Below are 22,771 nucleotides of genomic sequence, written 5' to 3' on the forward strand. Positions count from 1 at the left end.
TTTTGATTATAAATTGAAAAATCGATATGCTGAAATAATTCTTTATAGTTATCTATGAATCAAAATCATGATGATAGTAGTACAATGAGTCCAATATCCGAAGATGAGCAAGAATTGCCCCAACCTCTAATGAGCATAGATCTTATTTCCGAAAAAAATGTTGAACTTACAATTTCTAAAACCTTACTAGAGAATTTGAAGCATCTGGGAAATGCATTTGCTTCTGCTATTGACTTCAAGAAAATGCGACATGTTTCCACAATTGAAGCCCCATATAAAATAATCAATGAAATAGGGGAAGATGTTACATTGCTACTAGGGGAAAGTTCTTTCGAATTGGTCGAAGGGGGTGACATAGCTGACATAAATAAATCCGCTGCGGTTCCTCTTCAGTTGAGACCAGAAATGAAAACTGAACAAAAATTGTATTTTGGCAAGAAATTAGAGTCCATTTCTTCAAGGAAGGAGCATTTTCTTAATATGAGGGTAAGTTATTAATACATATATTAATAGTTTCGTTGTCTTCAGGAAATCTCATAAATTCAAATTATGAATTGATGAAAATTCGTTGATTAAAATCAATAACACTATCCATTATAATAATTACACAATTTTCACAAACATTCTAATTTCTAGACGTATTTCGTGTGGTTGATAGTGAAACGATCCCAGGTAGAATTTTAAAACCAATTACACTCTTAGTTCTAGGACATCAGGTAAAATTTTAAATATGAATCAACTTCTTGGTATTATGAAAAAACGTTCAACAATGGTGAGTGGTCAACCTCTTGTTGGTCGGTCAGCAGGAAACGCGTCACTTTTACCTTTATTAATTTCCAGCGACTCCAGCAGGTTCAACTTCTGTCCCTCAGCTTCTACATGGAGTATGTCGTACATAGTATTAAAAATAATGATCGTTTTCCAGAAAGTTCCACGCATGTTCTCCATGTTAGTTTGTAGACACATGATGTTATCATTGTCTATCTGTGACTTGTTGTTCTTTATATATCTACCTAAGGAGTTAGTTACCAGTCTCATATTCTATGTTGATATTATGTTAATTTAGTAGTCTTTTCATTAATTAAACGGTTTTATTTAGTTTGCCCTGGTTGGGTCATAATTAATAATTGAAGTTTGACCCCGTTCCTGTTGATGATTCCAATACATGTTGATAAATTATGTAACATTGTAAATCCAAGATGGCCGCAGCATCAAAATGGCGGATTACATATTTTTTACAACTACCTAAAAATATAGGTATCAAATGACAGGGCTTGACTAGTAGAATAGTATTACAATTTGAAAAAGATGCAAATTCAAGATGGTCCTAGCTACAAACGTTAAAACGTGCCGAGAATTATGTGGCATCAGGGTGGATAAAAATTATAAACTCAAAACTTGAAAATAAAATAAGGAAAAAAATTAATGTTAAACCGTTTTATTGAAAAAAAAACATAATGATGTAGATAACTAAAAAATATTTCAGACGGTCCTATATAGCAGTCATCACACTACTCTTCTCAGCAATCTACGGTATTGATCTGATGAAAAAATAATGAAATCGTTGGGCGTAGCGTAACCTGAGTAAATATGTAAATACTAGGTACGCCCAACAATTCTATTATTTTTTCATCTCATCAATACCGTAGATTGCTGAGGAGAGTATTGTGATGACTGCTACGTAGGAACTTCCGAATTATTTTTTAGTTTTCAGTACATTATCTACATCATTGTTATATTTTTTTTTAATAAAACCGATAAAAATTAAAATTTCATTTTATCTGATGTTTTTCCGCTATAAGTGAGTGTCTTGAAGGTGCCGGATTTATATTTCATGTGAGAGAGTACTTGATTGATAGCTTGCTTGAAACGTTTTTCAATAAGGATGTGATGAATTACATATAGGGTGACCTAGTTTTTCAAAATTTCTGGAGGTTCTACTGAACTGATTTTAAAAATATATCGTACATTGAAGAGTGTAAACTTTCACGGTGGAAGATAGCTGTGTTGAAGCTATTTTCCGTGTTTTTCCGCCGTGGTCTGCAGGTTTTATGCCCAACGTTTCGTCTACTACTGCGGTAAACACTATCAAACGCCATGAGGTAACGGTCGAAGTGCTCGAGTTGTTCTCAATGCTGAAACTACAATGTTGAGATTTGTCGCCGCTTTTATATCATCATTGGTGGGCATGGCTTCGTTTCTGTTAATTAAATTGAATTATCTTGTTTGTGTACAATTAGGGATGGGTAGCTATGTTCTAATATTTTTTACGTCTTCCTTTTTATTGAAACTATAACATTGAATTATTTCTATTGCTCCTCTAAATATTCTTGGATACTAATTTTGAGCTACATCGAATGAGATAATGTGAGTGCCTTTGCGATATCATGTTCGGCTACAGCTGATTTGTTGGTTTGCTTGAGACGACAATTTCTCTTGTGCTCTGAAATATGGGTACCTGTACTTTTTTTCGTGGTTCCAGTGTATACCGACCCGCAGCCACAAGATATCCGGTATACCCTGGGTGTTGCTAAAGACTCTCTGGGGTCTTTAACTGACCTTAGACTCTCCCTGATAGTTTTAGTTGGCCTAAATATTGGTTTCACGTCGTGTTTCTTCAAAATGCTCCTAATCTGGGCTGTTATATTTTACGTAGGGGAGGAACGCTTTTTACTCAATGGGCCTTGCTCGGGTTACTTTGGCATTCTCTATCCTGGGATATAAAGAAAATACATCTCACGAAACTCCAATGAAACATATTCGTCCCGTTTATCATTTGCATCTTCATTGTTTTCAATCACAGGCGTCGGATTCCTTCTTGAAGGTTCAAGATTAGGATCTTCAGTGTGTGGATCATTAAATTGATAAATTATTCATGTATCTTTTTTTGATCAGAATTTTCGAATGCTACATAAGTAATACTTCAACATGTTGGTGCTGATACCGGACGATAGTACCCTGTTATTTTGAACCGACGTGTGAGTCAACTCAGTTTCATTTTCTCCAGCCAGATTATAATAATCGTGTGACCATATTGATTAGGAATCGTGATCACTTGGCGAGAATCAGTTAATGACTTCATTGCTAAACCAATAGTTGAATTTTTCGTTGAGTTTCAAATATAGCGTTGCGTTAAGCTCGGTGTTGGTTATAAAATAAATAATGGAGAATGGATTGTATGGGGTGCTGCCAGTTGAAAAAAAAAAACCTGAGAGATAGAGGCGCACGTTGGGTGAGAAATTATAATAGAAAAAAACATTTATAGAGTGTTTTCAAAAATATCGACACAGAAAAAAAATATGGTCTAGCGTTTCAACGTGCGACTCCAATGGGCATTTTAACGTGCGATCTCAATGCGGAACCTATACAGGGTGCAGTTCAAAATAGCATGTTGACGTGCGATCCCAATGCGAAACCTATACAGAGTGCAGTTTAAAATACGTCTTTAAATATTATTATTATTATTATTATTTTCACCGTAGTGTGCACTGGTCAGGCCCTATCCCCCGAAGCCCCGGTACATTCAGAAGGGCACGCCAGCCAGCATTATCAACCAATCCCACACCGTGGGGTAAGTGATTTTTGGGTCCGAGAATCCCTGAGCAAGCGCAGTGAGCCAAGTATGACAGCCTTCTGCATCTGTGCGGCTAAGATTTCTGCCTTAGTGCGGCAAGCCGGTATGATTTTAAGAGAGGACATCATTCCACCAAGGACTCCAATAATCAGAGCAACCATATTGATAGAGTGATCTGGATAGAGTCTGCGGAGTTCGAAGAGAAAATCTCGATATTTTATCCGTTTTTCCTCCTCTTTTTCGACGATATTCGTCTCGCCAGGAGCTGAAAACTCCACGACAAATATCGTTTTGCTCTGGTGGTCGAGAAGGACTACATCAGACTTATTAGCTTGCATGAGCCTGAGGGTGGGAAACGAATAGTTCCAATAAATTCGGCACTTCTTGTTCCCCACAACGGATTCAATATCCCCGGAGCGTAGAGCAACACCGGTGTCTCGTCAATACAATAAGAGTGCCGTAGATGGTAATATAGCACTCTTAGGGCCGCGTTATGTCGATGGATATAGGCCTAGACCGCATATGCTGGACATGCTGATAGCAAGTGCATTAGGGTTTCGGACACCTCGCGGCACGCCCGGCACCTTGTGTCAGAAACCTCTATACCCATCACGCGACTGCGGTAGACTAAGATGTTGAAGACACCATCCTGGCAAGCCATGATGAACCCCTCAGTTTCCGACTTCAGTCCACTCGACCTGAGAAAAGCGAACGTCAGGCAGGTACTCTAAACCTCATAATTTTTACTGGAAAACACGAACATGAAAAGCATAGGTGTGTAGCATACATTTTAATCATTTTGATAGCAGATTTTTAAGCTATTAAAATATGAACGTTACTGAGAGTGAAGCTGAAAGGCTTCCTTGCATACAGATGCATACAGAACGGAATATTTTTCTCGAAATTTGGAACAGTCCACCATGAATCTTCAAATTATTCTAAATTCAGAACTGCTTTGCATATATTGAATTGGTGCAGTATGTCATCCAGAAAGGCTTTTTTCATATATAAATGATATTGACATCATATAGATTTGTCTGGAGGATGCTGTCTAGTAGATGGTATTCCATGAAGCCCGAAGAATATTTTGAACCAATAATGTTTTTTCTCCTCACAGGCAACGCCTTTTATATCGTCCCTGCTCAAGTGGGTGAATGATTTCGGCGGCAAAAACAGGAAATCATTACATTGATTACCGATCTTGATGGCAATCTCTTTGGGGTGGAATTGCTGCTCAACAACAAATCCTTAAATATCAAAAGATGTGCAACTGTCAACTGACAGAAAACTTCGAACACGTTTCACTGTTTAACAGAGTGGGAGTTGCTCTATGACAGTGTCGTGCACAGTGATGCAATAGGCTCTAGGATTATGGAGAAATCCTCCAGATGCTTCGATTTCAAGCTTCACATTAACACTAGAACTTTTGATGCTTTCGTCCCTTGTTACGTGTTAATTTGCCTTTTCATGATTAAGTCAAATTACCTAGGAAAGGAAAAATATACAACTTCGATGTTTATTTATTTATTGTTATGACATTTTTGAAATAGTGCTTCCATAAGATCCGTTAAATTCTAGGTTTCTGTACCCTGAAAATAATACGCTCTGTATATTCAATTTCACCTAGATATAATTCAATCACTCACCATCACTGAGTTCTTGTTTGTAATTGTAGTTATATTGGCAGTTATATTGGCAATCTGTGTCACTTCTGTTGAGTTTATATCATTGAAAGGTTTGATTAAAAGGGTTCACCTGTGACGTCATTGGAGATGATTTTACCCCGAACAGACCGTCTGTGACATCAATTACCATGACGACCAGACAACCGCAATAATCAACCCATTACATGGGATTGCTAAATAAAACTGACTAGATGACAAGTTAACATACCTTTGAAAGGAGGATATCCTTTCCTTATCCCTCATTATGCCAGTGGAGGTGTAGCAATTTTTGTAAAAAACACGTTGGAGATATTTTACTGATTTAAAAGTTGTGGCGATCACAATTCTGAGTCCGCAAAAACTGCGCGTCTGCAATGTATACATTCCCCAAATCAGAATCCAAGTGTAGTAGAACTGTCTAACCTCTTCAACCAACTACCCACTCCAAGTATAATATTAGGATATTTCAACTCACACAACCACATATGGGGGTCGACGAAAACAACACAATTGGGCAAAACACTAGAAACCCTCATAATAATCTAAATCTTGATCTTCTAAATGACGAATGGAATACTAGGGCCAATACCGCGATAGGGGTATGTTCAGCAATCGATGTATCTCTCTGCGATCCAGAATTATTCATGTCATTGGACAGGGAAATACTTCCCGAGCTGTATGGAAGCGATCACCATCCCATACCCATCTCCAAAGAACAATCACAACAAGCAATTCCTATACCTCCAAAAAATGGTCCCTCAAAACAGCAAACTGAAGTGAATTCGCAACAATCGTTGAAGCCAAAATTTCAACAATAGATGCCAAAGAAATGCTAAACCTTGACATAAACGAAAGCATTAGTAGTTTCTCATAAAATGTTAGGCAAGCCGCTGAAAAAGCTATCAGGAAATCCCACATCTTTAACAAACATACTGCTCTTCCTTGGTGAAATCAGGAATACCAAGAGACAGTAAAAAAGCCAAAAGAGCATTTTACATATTTAGAAAATATAAAACTCCTGAACATCAGATAGAATTTGTAGCAAAACACAGGTATTTTTCTTTTGAGTTACTTCACGTTTACTCCGTTAACATATATTTTTGATACATCCTTTATATATTTGTATGATGGGTTGCTTGTCACAGCGATCCTCGGTATGCCTAAAAACCTCACATCTATTGGAATGCGCATTATTCAGTTTAATGTAATTTGCCTGGGGCCTGAAAGGTTGAATAATACTTGTATTGTGGCGACTCGTGCCTGCATCTTATTTTAGGTAGGCAATGGTAAAGCCAGTAGTGTTCTATTGTGAGAATTAATTACATCTTATTTTAGCTGTATATTTGCGGATAACCATCCATTATTGATGCTTGTGTTGTTCGCTCATTTCACTCCGAATCAGTAAAAATTCCATATTACAAGAGAAGTAGTGTGATTTTCCCTGACCACCCACGAAAAACCCTGAGAGAAAAAACCGTTCCTTCACAACTGGGCGACCACCTAGTGGCCAGGCTTTTTTATTGCTGTTTTATGATGGCCAGCTCAACATATAACTTGAGAAGCAAAGGAGGAATGAATAATCAGGAGCAAAGTGCCGAATCGACGGTAAATGGAAATTCCCACCCAAAAAATCATAGGAAAGAACAAGGTAACGTTTTGCTTGTGGACGTTTACCGACCCCATCTGATAAGTGTTTTCAACTTTATCAATTGAAGCTCTCGAAACTTTTGATAGGTACACTGAATAGAATTGTAGAGTACCAGAGTGAGATATTATAGATATTATAACCAATTTTCCATTAGACCCGGATCTACAAAAAAAGTTCGTTCTCCATAATAATATTCTGTATAAAAGGGAGAACTCGCCTTCCGAAATACTTCTCTGTATACCAAAAAGTATGATAAAATAATTAATTTTAGGATATCACTGAGCGCTGGGACATTTTGGAGTTTACAAAGTTTGGGTAGTTTTACGTGATGAACTTTATTTCTATAACATGCAGAGAACAATAAAAAAATACCTAAAAACTGGTGATATTCGTCAAAAAGCGAAGATATCAAAACTACCTAACACGCCGTAGATGCAAATAATTCCAGAATCTAAAAGTGACTTGTTGGCTATCGATATCCTGGGCCTGCTGATTCGTAGTCGTGGAGGCACTTCTTATATACTAGTGGTTTTAAATGTCTTCACGAAATACGTGACACTATACCCCTTAAAAAAGCGACTTCTAGAACCATATTAAATCGACTGACGACTAACTATTTTCCATTACATGGTCCGCCTATGCGTATCTTACATGACAACGCCACCCAATTTACTTCGAGGATTTGGAAAAAACATTGTCTGACTTAGTTATAAAACTAGTGTTCATATCGGAAAGACATTCCATGGCTAATCCCTCTGAACGCTGTATGCGAGAAATTGGTAGGATATTGCGGACCTATTGTCATGAACGCCATAGTAAGTGGGCTTCAGACATAGCTTTATTTCAGGATTTTTTAAACCACGTCGTACACGAATCGACGGGCCACCATGGAAGACCTTCCGCTAACCGAAAAACTAATTCTGGCTGAGGCCACTTTGAAGAGCAAGGCAGAACGTCGTGCTGTCTCTCATCCGGGCCGCCCTTATTGCTGAACGATTTGGTACTTCTTAAAGCTAACAATATGTCTTTTGCGATTCGGTCAGAGACAAAGAAATTACTGCTCCTTTTTGATGGTCCATACCGGATCAAAAAGAAAGTTTCAGAGGATACGTACGTATTGAATCACGTCGACAGACCGGAGGAACGTGGCACCTTTCATGCCAGTCATTTGAAACCATATCATAAGCCGGTTACTCCAACTTGAGTACACGAATAAAATGAATTCGGAACTCAAGCTGAAGAGGGGGGGCGAGATGTAGCAAAAAACGGGTATTTTTTTTGAGTTATTTTACGTATACTCCGTTAACATATATTTTTGATACATCCTTTATATATTTGTATGATGGGTTGCTTGTCACAGCGATCCTCGGTATCCCTGAAAACCTCGCATCTATTGGGATGTACAGAAAAACCGCCACCGTTTTTATATCGGAAACTATTTTATTGAATTACGTTGACAGAGAGAGATTTGTTGAAATGAAGTAAAAGTCCGTGGTTTTATTGTTACATACGCATTATTCAGTTTAATATAATTTGCCCGGGGCCTGAAAGGTTGAATAATACTTGTATTGTGGCGACTCGTGCCTGCATCTTATTTTAGGTAGGCAATGGTAAGGCCAGTAGTGTTCTATTGTGAGAATTAATTACATCTTATTTTAGCTGTATATTGGCGAATAACCATCCATTATTGATGTCTGTGTTGTTCGCTCATTTCACTCCGAATCACTAAAAGTTTCATATTACAAGAGCAGCAGTCTGATTTTCCCTGACCACCCACGAAAAACCCTGAGAGAAAAACCCGTTCCTTTACGAATTCAAACACTTGAGGGCCATAGCAAGATACAACATAAAAAAAAATAGGAGGCAATGTTGAAAAGAATTTGTATCAGAAATTAATAGTAATACTGGCAAAGTCTGGAAAATAATCAGAAAAATTTCTGGCAAGCCGGACAATAAATATATCAGTTACATTAACCTCATCACAAGATATAGATAAAACGTTTGTTTCAACTTTTCAACTCCGATGTAGCGGTGAAAACCCTGAAATCGATATTCAGAATTTAAAACCTAATCTCAAAGGCATGCCAAGTCAATCTGACGAAGACGATAATTATCCAGAGAACTCGTTAAATAATTCTATAACAGAAGAAGAACTTTCGGAATGCCTTAACGAAACTAAAAACTTCTTTTCTGGCTCAAATGACATTCCTATGATTCTCCTCAAAATGATGCCCAATAGCGCTAAAAAATTACTTCTCAGGGCGAAATTTGAGGCAATAGTGTTTTTCCTCGCTTCACCACAAGTATGAATGAATCATAGTTCCTACCCATAAAACCGGTCATTCAAAATCGTCTGAATCATACAGACCAATTGCATTTACCTGCGCAATGTATAAAATTCTGGAAAAAATCATTAGTGAAAGTATAATGTGGAGTCTGGAAAAACAAAAACTCCTCATACCTCAATAAAGCGGATTTTGAAAAAAACGAACCACACTCGATAATTTGGTAGACCTCAAATCTGAAATCCATGAATCTTTTGCCAAAAATCAAGATTGTATTGCATTTTTTGTATATATCCAAAGCATATGATACAGTATGGAGACGTACAATAATCGACATACTCCGCAAGAGGTCATTTCATGGAAATATCTTGAAATTCATCACAAATTTTTTGGCATATTGTAGTTTTCGAGTCCGTGAAAATGGAGCCCTATCTTCTAACAGATTTCAGGAAAACGGAGTTCCTCAGGACTGTTCACTTAGTGTTGCCCTATTCTTGATAGTCATTGGTAGAGGTAAAAACCTGAAGACTCTTCATGAATACCTTCAACATTCTCTATTCTAATTAAAATTGCCCTCAAGCTCCGGGATACAAATATCCTTGGTGAAGACCAAGGACCATTTTTCTTGAATTCCTAAAGATAATTTACCCAAATTACGAATGGATAACAATGATATATTACCCCAAAATGTCGTGCCAGAATGGTTTGAACCTCATGAGAACCATTGTTTCAAAAACTTGGGGTGCAGACTCAAATATGTTGATGACAATCTACAGATCCCTAATCAGATCAAAGTTACACTACAGATCAATAGTATGTGATTCGGCGAAGAAATTGGTTCTGAAACAACTGGATACTGTTCATAATAATGCTATCAGAATTGCCTTTAGGGCATTCTGCACAAGTCCAACCGAATGCTTACAATGTGAATCAGGCAAACCAACTTTAGCAACCCGACAGCAGTTTTTACCCCTCATCTATGCTACTTCCATTACAGCAAACACTGAAAACCCAGTATACAATAATGTGATTTCCCATACATTTTCGTTAACATATGCTAAGAAGAAAAGAGCTGACCTTTTTTTTGACGAAAGACAAAATCAGTATCTACATAATTTAAACTTCCATCAACCAACATCAAATGTAATTTCTCACGTAGGTATAATAGGAACTGAAAAGGCTGACCAATTACCTAGAAGAAGTCACTATCAGTCCTTTAAACAGTACAGAAAACTATGTTGTCCATACAGATATGAATCCCTACTACAAGAAAATCATCACTGAATTATGACAAGATCAATGAAATGTGTCTTGCAGTAAAGTTTTCAAATTAAAAACAAGTGTATTTCCATGGATACATCTCTTGACAAGTATGAAAACCCTAGTCATAATATCATGCCTGCGAGTAGGCCAGACTCGCTTCACCCATGGATACCTCATTGCGACTCTCCTGTAACTGTTGACCACATCTTGACAAAGTGTGTGCTATATTCCAACGAAAGACTAACTCATGGCATACCGCCTTCAATTATGAATAAAAAGCGTGAATATACAAAAAAAAATTAAAAATTATACAACAAATACCAATCGAAAATAAATAGCTACATTTGTTTTCAAATCTTGAAAAGATGACGATTCCACAAAATTTATTGAAAAAATTTCATCAGTTTCTGTTTATGCAGATTATGAATACCATCCTCCCGATTTTGCAATTTGACACCAATATGATTCTTCTTGGTAGTCAGCATGTAGTTCATAAATTGCAAAAACTTCATGTGAATGTCTGGTTGCCATACCAGATTCATTAGGTGCAGATGTTGAATTCTTCCATTCGTTAGGTAAGGTTAGTATCTCTTGTACTGAAAAACATCAACGAGTGATGGAAATTCCTTTTTAAAAAGATTTATTTATTTACGAAATACAACTTTTACCTCAAAAGAACGATGTTGACAGTGTGAATGCTAGTTACTGACTGACTTGAATAAAACAAATGAGCAAACAAGTAAATTCTGCAGAGTCAGGAAATAATGCTGAGTTCGCTTCTTCTCTGGTGGCGGCATGATATAATTCCTCCCTTCGCAGATTCAACTTCGGAGGGTTACTGAGGAAGTTGAACGGTTCGAAGTTCTATTGGCGCTTCCAAAGGTTCCTTGGACTTCGATCTGGTTCGTTACACTCTTTGGTAGATGAAGTAAGCCATGAAGACTACCAGAATACAGTATATGATGACAATCCATGCACTGGGGGTAAATGGGATAAAGTCTGTTCTTGATAGAAGACGGTTTTCAATTATTCTCGACTTGATGTCGTGTAGCTCGTCTAATTCAATTTGGTCCAGATGAAGACTCAGGTTTAGTTTTGTTGCTGAAATTTGCTTGGGTATGTTTACTTCAGGAAATAAAATCGGCTTACTCTGCGTGGCTAAACGAATTTCATTGGAAATGACTTCTTGGAATGTCGTCAATTGGCAACCATTTGGGATCTCGATTAAGAATGAGCCAATCAGTTTGGTCATTTCTTCTTGTTGATAGCATTTCATTTTAATGGTTTCTTCATTTGGTAGGAGGCCAATCCATTGGTTGGATTCTTCGAGACGTTTGAACATTGATTGGGTTAGGTGGATATCTATTTGCTGGTAGCTGGATGGATCCTTGATGTCTATAAGCTGGATTTCACAAGGGTTGGTGTTTTTTGCTTCGAAGAGGTCAGCTTGTTCACAGATGTATAACTGTGGACGGATTTTCATGCAAGCGTCGCTCATGAATGCGTAGTACAATTCATTTTTTAGTAAATATTTATTTCGCGGTACTATTGCCTTAAACTGACCCCCTGTATAAATAGGAGTTGAATAAAGATGGTAAAGGTTCAGTTCAGAGGAATAGGTTATTGGCACATGGAGAATATAGGTTATCTTGTTGTTGAGTATGTAACAATCAATTTTAATTAATTTTTCAATCAAAGGTATATTTTCTAAACTAATTTCTATCGGTAATTGATTTTTCTTGAACTTAATTTCAAGAGACTCAAGTTCTCTTTTTAGTTCGTTAGTTTTCATTACACTTGAGTGCATGATTCCAATTCTTGCAAAGGATATCGAGTTTTCGATGTCTTGAAGAATTGATATAATCATTTCGAACATATTGATTAATTGATTCATTATATCTTTGATACAATTTGAATTTTCTCTGTGAGCATGATTTTGAACTATTTTTTAAATTTGATTTATTTTTTCTGCCAACATTTCTTCGTTATGATTTATTTGCTGAACCGTTTTATTGAATTTATCAATCAAAGAGATTGCTAAAGTATTTTGTGTGTTTATATTATTTTTCAGTGCATTTTGATTTTGCTGCAGCTGTTTTATTAAATTTTCGTAACGTTCACCGTCATTTGCATCTAAGTTGCCGGTGACAGCTTTAAAAATTGACCCTAAGCCATTTATTAAACCTCTTTTAGTTCTGCTTGGATGTGGTAGTATTTCAATAAGCTTCTTTTCAGCATTTTCTTCTACAAATTTTAAAATTCTCAAATAGTTTGAGGTGTCTTTCAAATAATCTGCATTTTTTGAAATTAAATATTCTAGATTGTATGATTTAGTTTTCAATTTGTTAATTTCAGTTATTATCGGATTCAAATCATAATAATGAATTGTTGTGGAATTGGCCGCGGTGGTACTGCGTCCGACTCACGATCGGAAGGTCGTGTGTTCGATTCCCGCTTCGACCAGATATTTTTCTCGAGAGAATTTATCTGGTTGAAGCTGGAATGATTCTGCAACCGTGTTAGGAATCACACGTTAAAAGGTAAGACCTCGTTAGTCCTTAGCTCGCACAAGTTTCTTAACTTCTGAGAGTTGTCGTTCGTATGGGGGCGGCAGCTGATTAACGGAAAAACAGATTTTAAACAGAACAGACAGAATAATCGAATGATAAAATTCTCGTACTTTTGCTGAGCCAAGTTTTACGGGAATCAAGCCGGGATTATTCTCAAGGTTTCGAAGTGTTATTGCTTCTTGGGTCGCGAGAAATCCGGGTAATCTGAAACGATAAACACATGTTTAGTTGTCGAAAGAGTAAACTCTTCGAAGTGGGCGTTTGACATTGTCCATGTGAATCTTTGCTTGATGTGCAGTAGATAAAATTTTTCTGTCTTTATTAACTGATGTAATTTTGCTGGGTTTAGCGAATTTATTAGCATTCTTTTTCCGTACGTGAGTTTTAACAAATACCTTCTGTTTTCGTTTAAATATTTCTGGGGAATCTCTATTTTTATTCAGTTTGGAAATTGTTTGTTGTTTCTTCGAAATAAGGTCGGAATTTATTTATGAATAAAGTAGTTTCGCACGTTCTTTGTGTTGTTCGACGTAGTCATTCAGAAGTATTTGGTTTAGTTTCATGTCAAAAGGTTCGTTACTGGTTGTGTGACCATTGATAACATCAATAGGTTTCAATTTAGTTACAGAATGAATGGAGTGATTGTAAGCTAGAATTGCATAAATCATTTTCATTTTTATTGGTGTTTTTGAAAATCTTTTTGTATTGAGAAAGCGAAGATGCTCGGAAATGGTGGAATGAAATCTTTCAATAACTCCATTTGATTGAGGATGATTTGGAGAACAAAAGTGAACTTTAATCTTATGTAAAGCAAGTAGTTCCGCAACTACTGCATTTTTGAATTCAGTTCCGTTATCTAAAATTATTTGTTTAGGAATGCCATGGTGTGAAAAGAAGTTAATTAAATTATTCGCAACTTCAGTACCTGCGACAGCGTCGAGAAAGTATGCTTGTACATATTTTGAGAAACTGTCAATTATTGTAAGAAATTTGGATTTTTCAAAGGTGAAAACATCTATGTGAACAATTTCAAAAGGACCTACCGCAGTGGGTGTGACATTCATCTGTGTTTTCACGGGGTTTCTATCATATTTACATCGTTGGCACAACTCGCATTCGTTAATAAATGTTTGAATCGAGTTTTTCATATACGGCCAGTAATATTTTTCTTTTATTCTTTGAAGTGTTTCATCGATGCCTCTGTGGTTTGATTTTCTTTCATGATAATTTCTGATAGTGTTTTCTATATCCCGTTTTTTCGTGACATCTAGAAGTTTCTTATTACATTTTTTGAATGTAAGTGAAGTACTTCTGAAATATTTTTGTAAGATCAATGAGAAAGGCTCATATAAATTAGGATCTTCGAAAAATAGGTGGTATTGATTATCTGGTACAATATATTCTTTAATAAATTTGATAGTTTCTTGTTCCAAATTATTTTTAGAAAGTTGAACATTAATTCTTTTCTTTTTCTCAAATAATATTGTGATCTTTGGTTTAGCTGGGGAGTGCAAAACTGATGAGATAACGATTTGATTTTGACCATAATTAACAGCGTAATTTACTATTGGGATATTAACGATTGGGTTTTCGTCCGCGTTGGAATGAACAGTATGATTATCGGTTTGTTCGGTTTCTTGAGTATTTTCTAGGGTGGTTTCGTTGTCTATCCTTGTACTGTTTTCGTAAGTTTGTTCGATTTCGTTGCTATTATTTAATAGGGGAATAGATAGTTCTTCGAATTGGTTTTCAGTGTTGGGTGCCTCTACGTTTACTACCATAGAGATGTTGTCATTGTCTTGTAAAGGTTGACCAATTTCTAAGATATCTAAAGACGGTTGGTAGTCTGGGGTATCTAGGTTAGTATTAATTGAATTTTGAGGGTTAAAAGAAACAGATGGGCCTGCTAGACGCTCGGACTCTTGGAATATGTCATCTAGCTCTTCCCAAAAAGTTCTTGTTTCTTTGGTATGTACTTCAACACGTGACAAGGCGTCTGCGTTGGTATTGAGTTTGCCTTTTTTGTATATTATAGAGAAGTTAAACTCTTCTAGTTTGATTCTCCATCTCAGTAGTTTAGAGTTGGGATCCTTTAATGAAAATAACCATTGTAGTGGTTCGTGGTCCGTTATGACATTAAATTTACGTCCATACAGGTACGGCCTGAAATATTTTGTGGCCCATACAATGGCTAATAACTCTTTTTCAATGGCGGAGTAATTCTGCTCGGAATCATTTAGGGTTCTTGAGGCGTATGCCACAGGTAAATCTTTACCTATAGTTCCTTTTGACAAGACGGCACCTAGGGCTACATTAAAGGGTTTCGTGAAATCAGGGTATTGCAAAATGGGTTCGTTCATTAAGAGGTTTTTGCATGTTTCAAAACAGGAAATAAATTCATTGTTGTGTTCGATTTTAGCGCCTTTTTTTAAGCATCTCGTGAAAGGTTTTGTGATTTTCGCGAAATTTTTAATGAAGCGACGGTAATATCCTAACAAACCAAGGAAACCTTTGATCTGTTTGGTAGTTTTGGGAAGGGGAAAATGTTTTTAGTGCTGAATTTTGATAAAGTTCTCTTTTTAAAGTTTTGGCAACATCTGTTGTTTCATGAACATTTACGTAGCTACATAGCAAATTCAAAATATTCAAACACTTATCATAAAATGATTGAGCGTTTTCGTTATGAGATTGTCTGAGCATAACAAGGTCTCTATTTAAACAAACCTCGTCTCTTTGATCTGAGAAATTTCTAGTTAATATTGTTTTCAAATCTTGCCAATTTTTGGCACCTTGAATGTTTACTATAGTCTTTGCATTTCCTTTTAATTTGGAAATGATTGAGTTCAGCAGATAAATGTTTTGAAAATTATCTACATTGATATTATCGTAAAAATTTGTGATAAGTGATTCACTAATTGATAAAAATCTGTTAAGGTCATTGGGGTGTCCATCAAATTCTGGCAAGCAACTTAAATATTCTGCTTTAAATTGAGCCATATTTATATCAGGGAGTTGATTTGGCAAAATATTGAGAAGAGGTGGTCTCAGGATGGTGTTTTTTGTAGGAGTAGGGTTTGAAAATCTTTGTGAGTCAGTTGAAGGAGTATTTATATCCAAATTTTCTAATGCATTCATCAGTTGATTGAGCGACATTAAAATTGTACTTACAGCAATATGAGTATGACTTTCAGCATGGTATTCATCTACTTATCCACTATAAGGGGTTGTGTCTGGATCGGCTATTCTGTCTTCTCCAGGCAGTGCTCCTTGCAGAATTGGGCTATGTTGGTCCCAAAACTCGATGAAAGGCTGTTGACAATGGGTACGGGTCTCCAATAGACTGGGTTTTCTGAAGTTTGAGAAGCCACTCCGTAATCCAAGTCCACAAACTAATCACCAAAATTCAATTTCGAGTTCGATAATCAGTCAATCGTTAACACGAAAACTGCGCGATCGATTCGTCACAATTCTGATTATCCTACCGACTGCGCCAAAAACATCAACGAGTGATGGAAATTCCTTTTTAAAAAGATTTATTTATTTACGAAATACAACTTTTAGCTCAAAAGAACGATGTTGACAGTGTGAATGCTAGTTACTGACTGACTTGAATAAAACAAATGAGCAAACAAGTAAATTCTGCAGAGTCAGGAGATAATGCTGAGTTCGCTTCTTCTCTGGTGGCGGCATGATATAATTACTGAGTATATTTCAATTAAAACATTTATTATTATCATTTATTATAATTCTGATTTTTTTACCATGTTTTCTATATTTCATTAATTAATTCAAAACAAGTCTTTCACAACAATAAGTTGAAGTCAATGATTTCATAAAATTTCAACCAAATACAATATGAGTCATAATTACAATATGGTTCCATAATGCTTGAGGAAAATCGATAAGTTGTATATCCAAATCATCCCAATCGAATTTATCTAGATATTCGAAATTCACGAGAATATCCTGATTTTAGCCAATTTTATTATGATGAACGTTCTATCACTTGAAATGAGCATAATTTTGAACAACTTTTTTTGTTGATGCTGAAAGTATGGACGAATCACGAATGAAATTCTCAACGAAATGGATATTTTTACAAACGGTTTTTTTTGCACAACTGTTGTAAATCCATGATATGTATGTACCGAACTAATGTGTGTATCTGTACACGGAAAAATGAATTTAGACTACAGTGAACCCAAGAAAAAGTATTGAATGAATTGTTAATGAGTTTACATTAGTCATCGTGCGGACTTAACCCGATTGTTTTGATGGACGTGGATCCGAATCGTTTGCTGGGTTACAGTCTTGCTTGTACCCAGCTTAAACAGTTTCGACGTAATCATCAAAAGTAATTGTAGTTTTTACATTTTTGCACCCCTTTTGATTTTTATGTAATTCTAAAATTTTCCTTTTCCCGATCTGAACGTTCTTTACTGAGCCTTTTTTTTTCAAATGTTTTCTCTCCTTTTCTTTATCAGCGTCGGAGATATCTAGTGTGTAGCACTTGGACAAGAAAAGGGAGACGACGCGTAACTGGCAATCTAAGCAAGCGTAATAAACTGTACCGGTTATCGATCGTCCACCATTAGATTGGTGACTAAAGCTTGTGTGACACCACGACTATTTTAGCCATTTTTAGTGTGATTTATAATTGAAAAGAACTTTGATAGGTAGTTTGTTACAATGGTTATTTATGCTGCATACCAGTGTAAAAGTAGTAGTAACAAAAATTAACCAGATATTACGTTTCATAGGTAAGTATAAAAATAATCAAATAATAGTTGTTCTGTTTTATCATATTTCAAGTTATGATGCACTGTTTGGAACTTTTGGTGTAGTAATGAATATTACTGGAGCAACACCAAATCGTTATTTTTAACACCTCGACACGTGTTTCGATCACCAAGTGATCATCTTCAAAGAGGAAGATTGAAACTAAAAACTAACTCGAAGCTAACCTATTTATGCTATATAGATATCCCATACAGGTAAACCATCCAGGTGTACCACCCATACAGGTATACCAACCTAAATTAATTTTACAATTTTTCCTTATCTATTATTTTACAATATATGTTATAGCTGTATATAAAACAATTTCCAGCTATATAAAATTGATTTCACAATCTTGCCTATCTAAATTTATTTTTGCAATGTGTCCTTATGTAGCAATCAGTAAACCCAACAATATTATTTTAACAAGCTATATAGTATGCTCTTTGGTATAGGTCCGTCATCGTTATTCATAATATGAATAACTCTCATAGGCATCTAGTTGCCTTGAGAGAAAATCTCGACTTTCAGAAGTCGGCAACTAGATGCCTATGAGAGTGTAGAAAAAAGTAAACAACAATATTATTATGAATAACGATGACGGACCTATACCAAAGAGCATACTATATAGCTTGTTAAAATAATATTGTTGGGTTAACTGATTACTACATAAGGACACATTGCAAAAATAAATTGAGATAGGCAAGATTGTGAAATTAATTTTATATACTTAGCTGAAAATTGTTTTATATACAGCTATAACAGTTAAACATATATTGTAAAATAATAGGTAAGGAAAAATTGTAAAATTAATTTAGGTTGGTATACCTGTATGGGTGGTACACCTGGATAGTTTACCTGTATGGGATATCTATATAGCATAAATAGGGTTAGCTTCGAGTTAGTTTCTAGCTTTAATCTTCCTCTTTGAAGATGATCACTTGGTGATCGAAACACGTGTCGAGGTGTTAAAAATAACGATTTGGTGTTGGGAAAAAACTCCAGTAATATTCATATTTCAAGTTGTTTTCTATTACTAATCAATTTCGTATTTATATAATGTACGTGCCCCAATGCCGGAATCATAAATATTACCAGTTGAGTTTGTTTATTTTAAATTTTCACTCAAGTTTTGATAATTAATTGGTTTCAAATCATCAGATGAGCTATGATTCTCAGAGGCGTGCGGTATGAGAATTTTTATGGACGTTAATATATATAATATATTATACTTTGGATTTTTTATTATTGTAAATGCTTGTATTACGTTTTCATTTTCAATTAATCAACCTAATTTTGGTTGTTTTTTGATTTTCTGCGTATCCTGAAAAAAATAATCTTTGAGTTCAGGCAGTGAAACTTGAAAATTGGACGCCGTCGCCAAATGATAGATTATGTTGAAAAGCGCTTTCTCTATCAAACTGATTTTAAAAGACGTCTACTAAAGTCAGCAGACCCTACTATATTCCCAGAATTGCTAAATTACATGCAGCCAAAGAAAGTAAGTACATGCCTACATATTCCTAATGATTGTTATTTCATAGAATTACCAAAATATACAAGATGGGGCAACACCATAGGTATAATATAATAATAATTGTTTTATTCGAAAAATCACATATTGTCTTTGTATAAATGAAAATATTTTTGAAATACACGCATTCAAAACTCACACCGCTTTAAAAATAATATGTACATAATATTCTTGTTAAAAAATATATTTTTGCAGATTTTGAAAAGAAAAGCATCGCACCTAGAGGCTGTGTCAGATACTTCAGCTTCCCATAGTAGCTAAGCACAAGAAGAAACTCCTCGAAAAAAACGGCTAAGAAGAAAACTATTGAATGAGGTGCTGAAGAACAAAAAAAAACAAGAACAATAAAAGTTATAAAGCAGAAGCTTGAAAGATATAATGAAAAGTTATTTCGTTAAAATCACTTGTTGAAGAGGTGAATAAGAAAAATTTGATATCTTCTGAGAACATGTCAATGTTTGATAGTATGCCTTGTATTACTGAGGAACTGCAAAAGCGCAAACTAAAAAACAAAAGTAAACACTCACCTGAGCTGCGCTACCACTTTAAGTTTTTTTTTACCCAAAGGGTATAACTATGTGAGGCAGGTGTTTAATCATTTGTTTTAGTGGTTAATGGTGTTAACACATCTTGGAAGTTACCTGTAGGCTATTTCTTCGCAAATAGTTTGAATGGAAGCTTACTAGGTTAGGTATATTTACAAGAAAGGTTGGTAAGGTAACAGGATTAATTTTTTCTTAAAAAAAAACAATTGTTTTCTTGTTGGCGTTTCTAATTTGATTAAATTCTTCTTCAGGGCTCGAAAAGTAGTTTTTTCTTATCAATATTACTATTTTGAGAGATTTTCGTTTGTTTCATGTCGTATTGTGTTGGTGTTGTCTCGAAGTTGTTGCAATGTTTTTTTTAATGTATCTAATATGTCTGATGGTTTTTAAAATAGTAATATTAACACGAAGGAACTACTTTTCGAGCCCTGAAGAATAATTTAATCAAATTCGAAACGTCGGCAAGAACACAATTGTTTTTTTGAGAAGAAATTGATCCTGTTACCAAACCCACCTTTCTTCAGAAAAATTATTGGATTATTAAATTCGTTTATTTAGTTAAAATTATGAATCAATGAGTTACATTTCAATTACTACTTATTATATTTTATCATTTTGTAACAAGTTTATTATGAATTATGTAAGTTATCTAGAAATAAAAAAATATAGTCAAAAACATACATTAGAGTTAAATAAAAACTTCACTTTTAATAAATTTCATTTATTGTTTCTTGCTGCTTTTTTCCAACATAATGTTACGCCTCTGGTCAAACCACTTTGGTGCCTGAAAGGAACACGGCGCTTGTCACATTACGAGTCCTCTCCCTTCTCTTGTCTAAGGTGTAGCTATACATCTTGGACAGTAATCCAGCAAAATGTGTGATAATGTCATCGTTCTCCTTCATCAGACCTATGACTTTTTTATTCATCAATAGAATATTATATCAATTGTTGGAAGAGTTATCGGATGTATCAAATTTTTCCAAATTTGGCAGGAGTAAATCGCGGTAAATGTCGTCATAGGAAAATTCTTATATTAACGACTCTGTGTCGGTGTACATCAACTTGCAATTTTTCACTCCCAAATTTGATAACTTGAAATTGAAGTGAAAATTATACATCACGATTTTGGATGAATTCAAAATAGTCATCAATATATAGAGGTTTAATGAACATCAATTCAGCATTTTTCAATACAACGGCTACGATACTCTCATCAAAGTCTGTTCGTTGATGAAATCAAGAAGATGCAACCAAATTTTTTATGTCATGACGACCTTCTTATTTCCGCACCAATTTTACGATGAGGTCGTTCTGAATGTTCTCCATTGTTGTGCCGAACATGGCGTTAATCATTCGTTTCCGCAAGTCTTTTGCGAAAGAACTCGTAGCTGCGGTCCCAAGGAGAGTATTCAACTTGATGTCGCAGCCAAGCTGATTGTTCGAATTTCAATACATTAATTATTTTTGTCAATCTGAGTTCGTGTTCGAGAGCCTTTTTTAAATTCCGATTATATAGCGTATAAGTTTTCTTTTTGTGTAATGTCGTCATAAATTTTGGTAATTTTGAGTCTGATGTGATGCGGTTTTCTGGGCAAAAAGTAAAGTATTTATGTAGGGCGTGTAGTGTGTCGAGATATTTTAAATCGACTTGGAGAATATAAACGTCAGGATTGTCGTCAGGTATTTGTCTAACGTCAATGTTGGTGTCGTCCGCCCAAGTAAAGTCGTCATGTGGTAGGAGCTCGCATATGGCGTTCCCATACAAGCTATTCACGTCTAGATAAAGTATGTACCATAATGTATCATGTATTTATTATTAATTTCAATCTGTATCTCTTAGTGCATACCGATATGCACATATATATATATATATATATATATATATATATATATATATATATATATATATATCTTTCAAGAGGCGTAATTTGCTACCGGTATATTTGAGAATACAATACCAGATGTATCCTGGTAACGTGAAATTTCACGCAGGATTCGAAAATTCTCAAATACGTCGGCAAGCAGAAAAAGATCGGTTTTATATAGAAAATTCTGTATTCTCCAAGCGTACAATTTTCGCAAAACGTTTTCAGCGTGAATATAGTGATTGCCAAAATGTTGGTGTCATTCAAATCACTGTAGTTCAGTCTCTCCTAGTCTGTCTAAATGTTCAATCTAATCGAATAGAACTGGCCGATAGTTAATGAAAATCCATATTAAAAAACTAATTAATAGTTTATTTCATAAATTGATGGATGTAGCCGTTACTATGTGGTAGGAGATCATGATGAAAAGAGAAATGAAAATTTCTGTTTTTTACCACTTTTATTTGTAACTAACGTTACTGCAGTTTCGTCCTATATGGACGAAACTGAGGAAATTTCAACAATGTCCAAGGGGCCGAAATATACACCAGCAATAATTGATAAAAATAGTTTGGATACGTTGATAACAGATACAGCTATTGCATTGAAACAGACAGATAATAGAGATATAGAAGCATACAAGATAAATGAAGTTATTCAGAACCATCCATTCTCTTTATCAAACAGTAGAGAAACCGGCATAATAAAAACTATACAACAAAAAATGAGGAAATAATGATCTTGTTTTCACGAAATCTGATGGATCGAATGCCATAGTTATCCTTGAACGAGAAGCATATATTCAGAAAATTGAGTCAGTCATTCGAGATGAAAACCTTACTGTCATCAAGAAAGACCCGACGAAAAATAGTCAAAATGAACTGAAAAATTTCCTCTTAGATACTAAAATCATTTTCACGGAATCAGAGAAACAGAGAATCACCAACATGAACCCCTCTTGCCCTAAACTATATGGCCTGATAAAAAACACATAAAGAGGATAACCCCATAAGACCGGTAGTTTCGTATATAAATAGTCCG

General features: G+C 35.3%; 1 protein-coding gene across 1 annotated transcript in view; it reads left to right on the forward strand.

Moving 5' to 3' along the window:
- The window catches only part of LOC111511015 (intermembrane lipid transfer protein Vps13), a 1,108,316-nt gene that overhangs the window by 629,857 nt on the left and 455,688 nt on the right, over positions 1–22,771 (forward strand). The window contains 1 exon segment of the mRNA XM_074170346.1: positions 49–486. Within this exon segment, the coding sequence (XP_074026447.1) occupies positions 49–486 (438 nt within the window).

This window comes from Leptinotarsa decemlineata, unplaced genomic scaffold, assembly GCF_025532065.1.
Source record: "Leptinotarsa decemlineata unplaced genomic scaffold, Ldec_3_MD MMD2_P_RNA_scaffold_8, whole genome shotgun sequence".
Taxonomy (NCBI): Eukaryota; Metazoa; Arthropoda; class Insecta; order Coleoptera; family Chrysomelidae; genus Leptinotarsa; species Leptinotarsa decemlineata.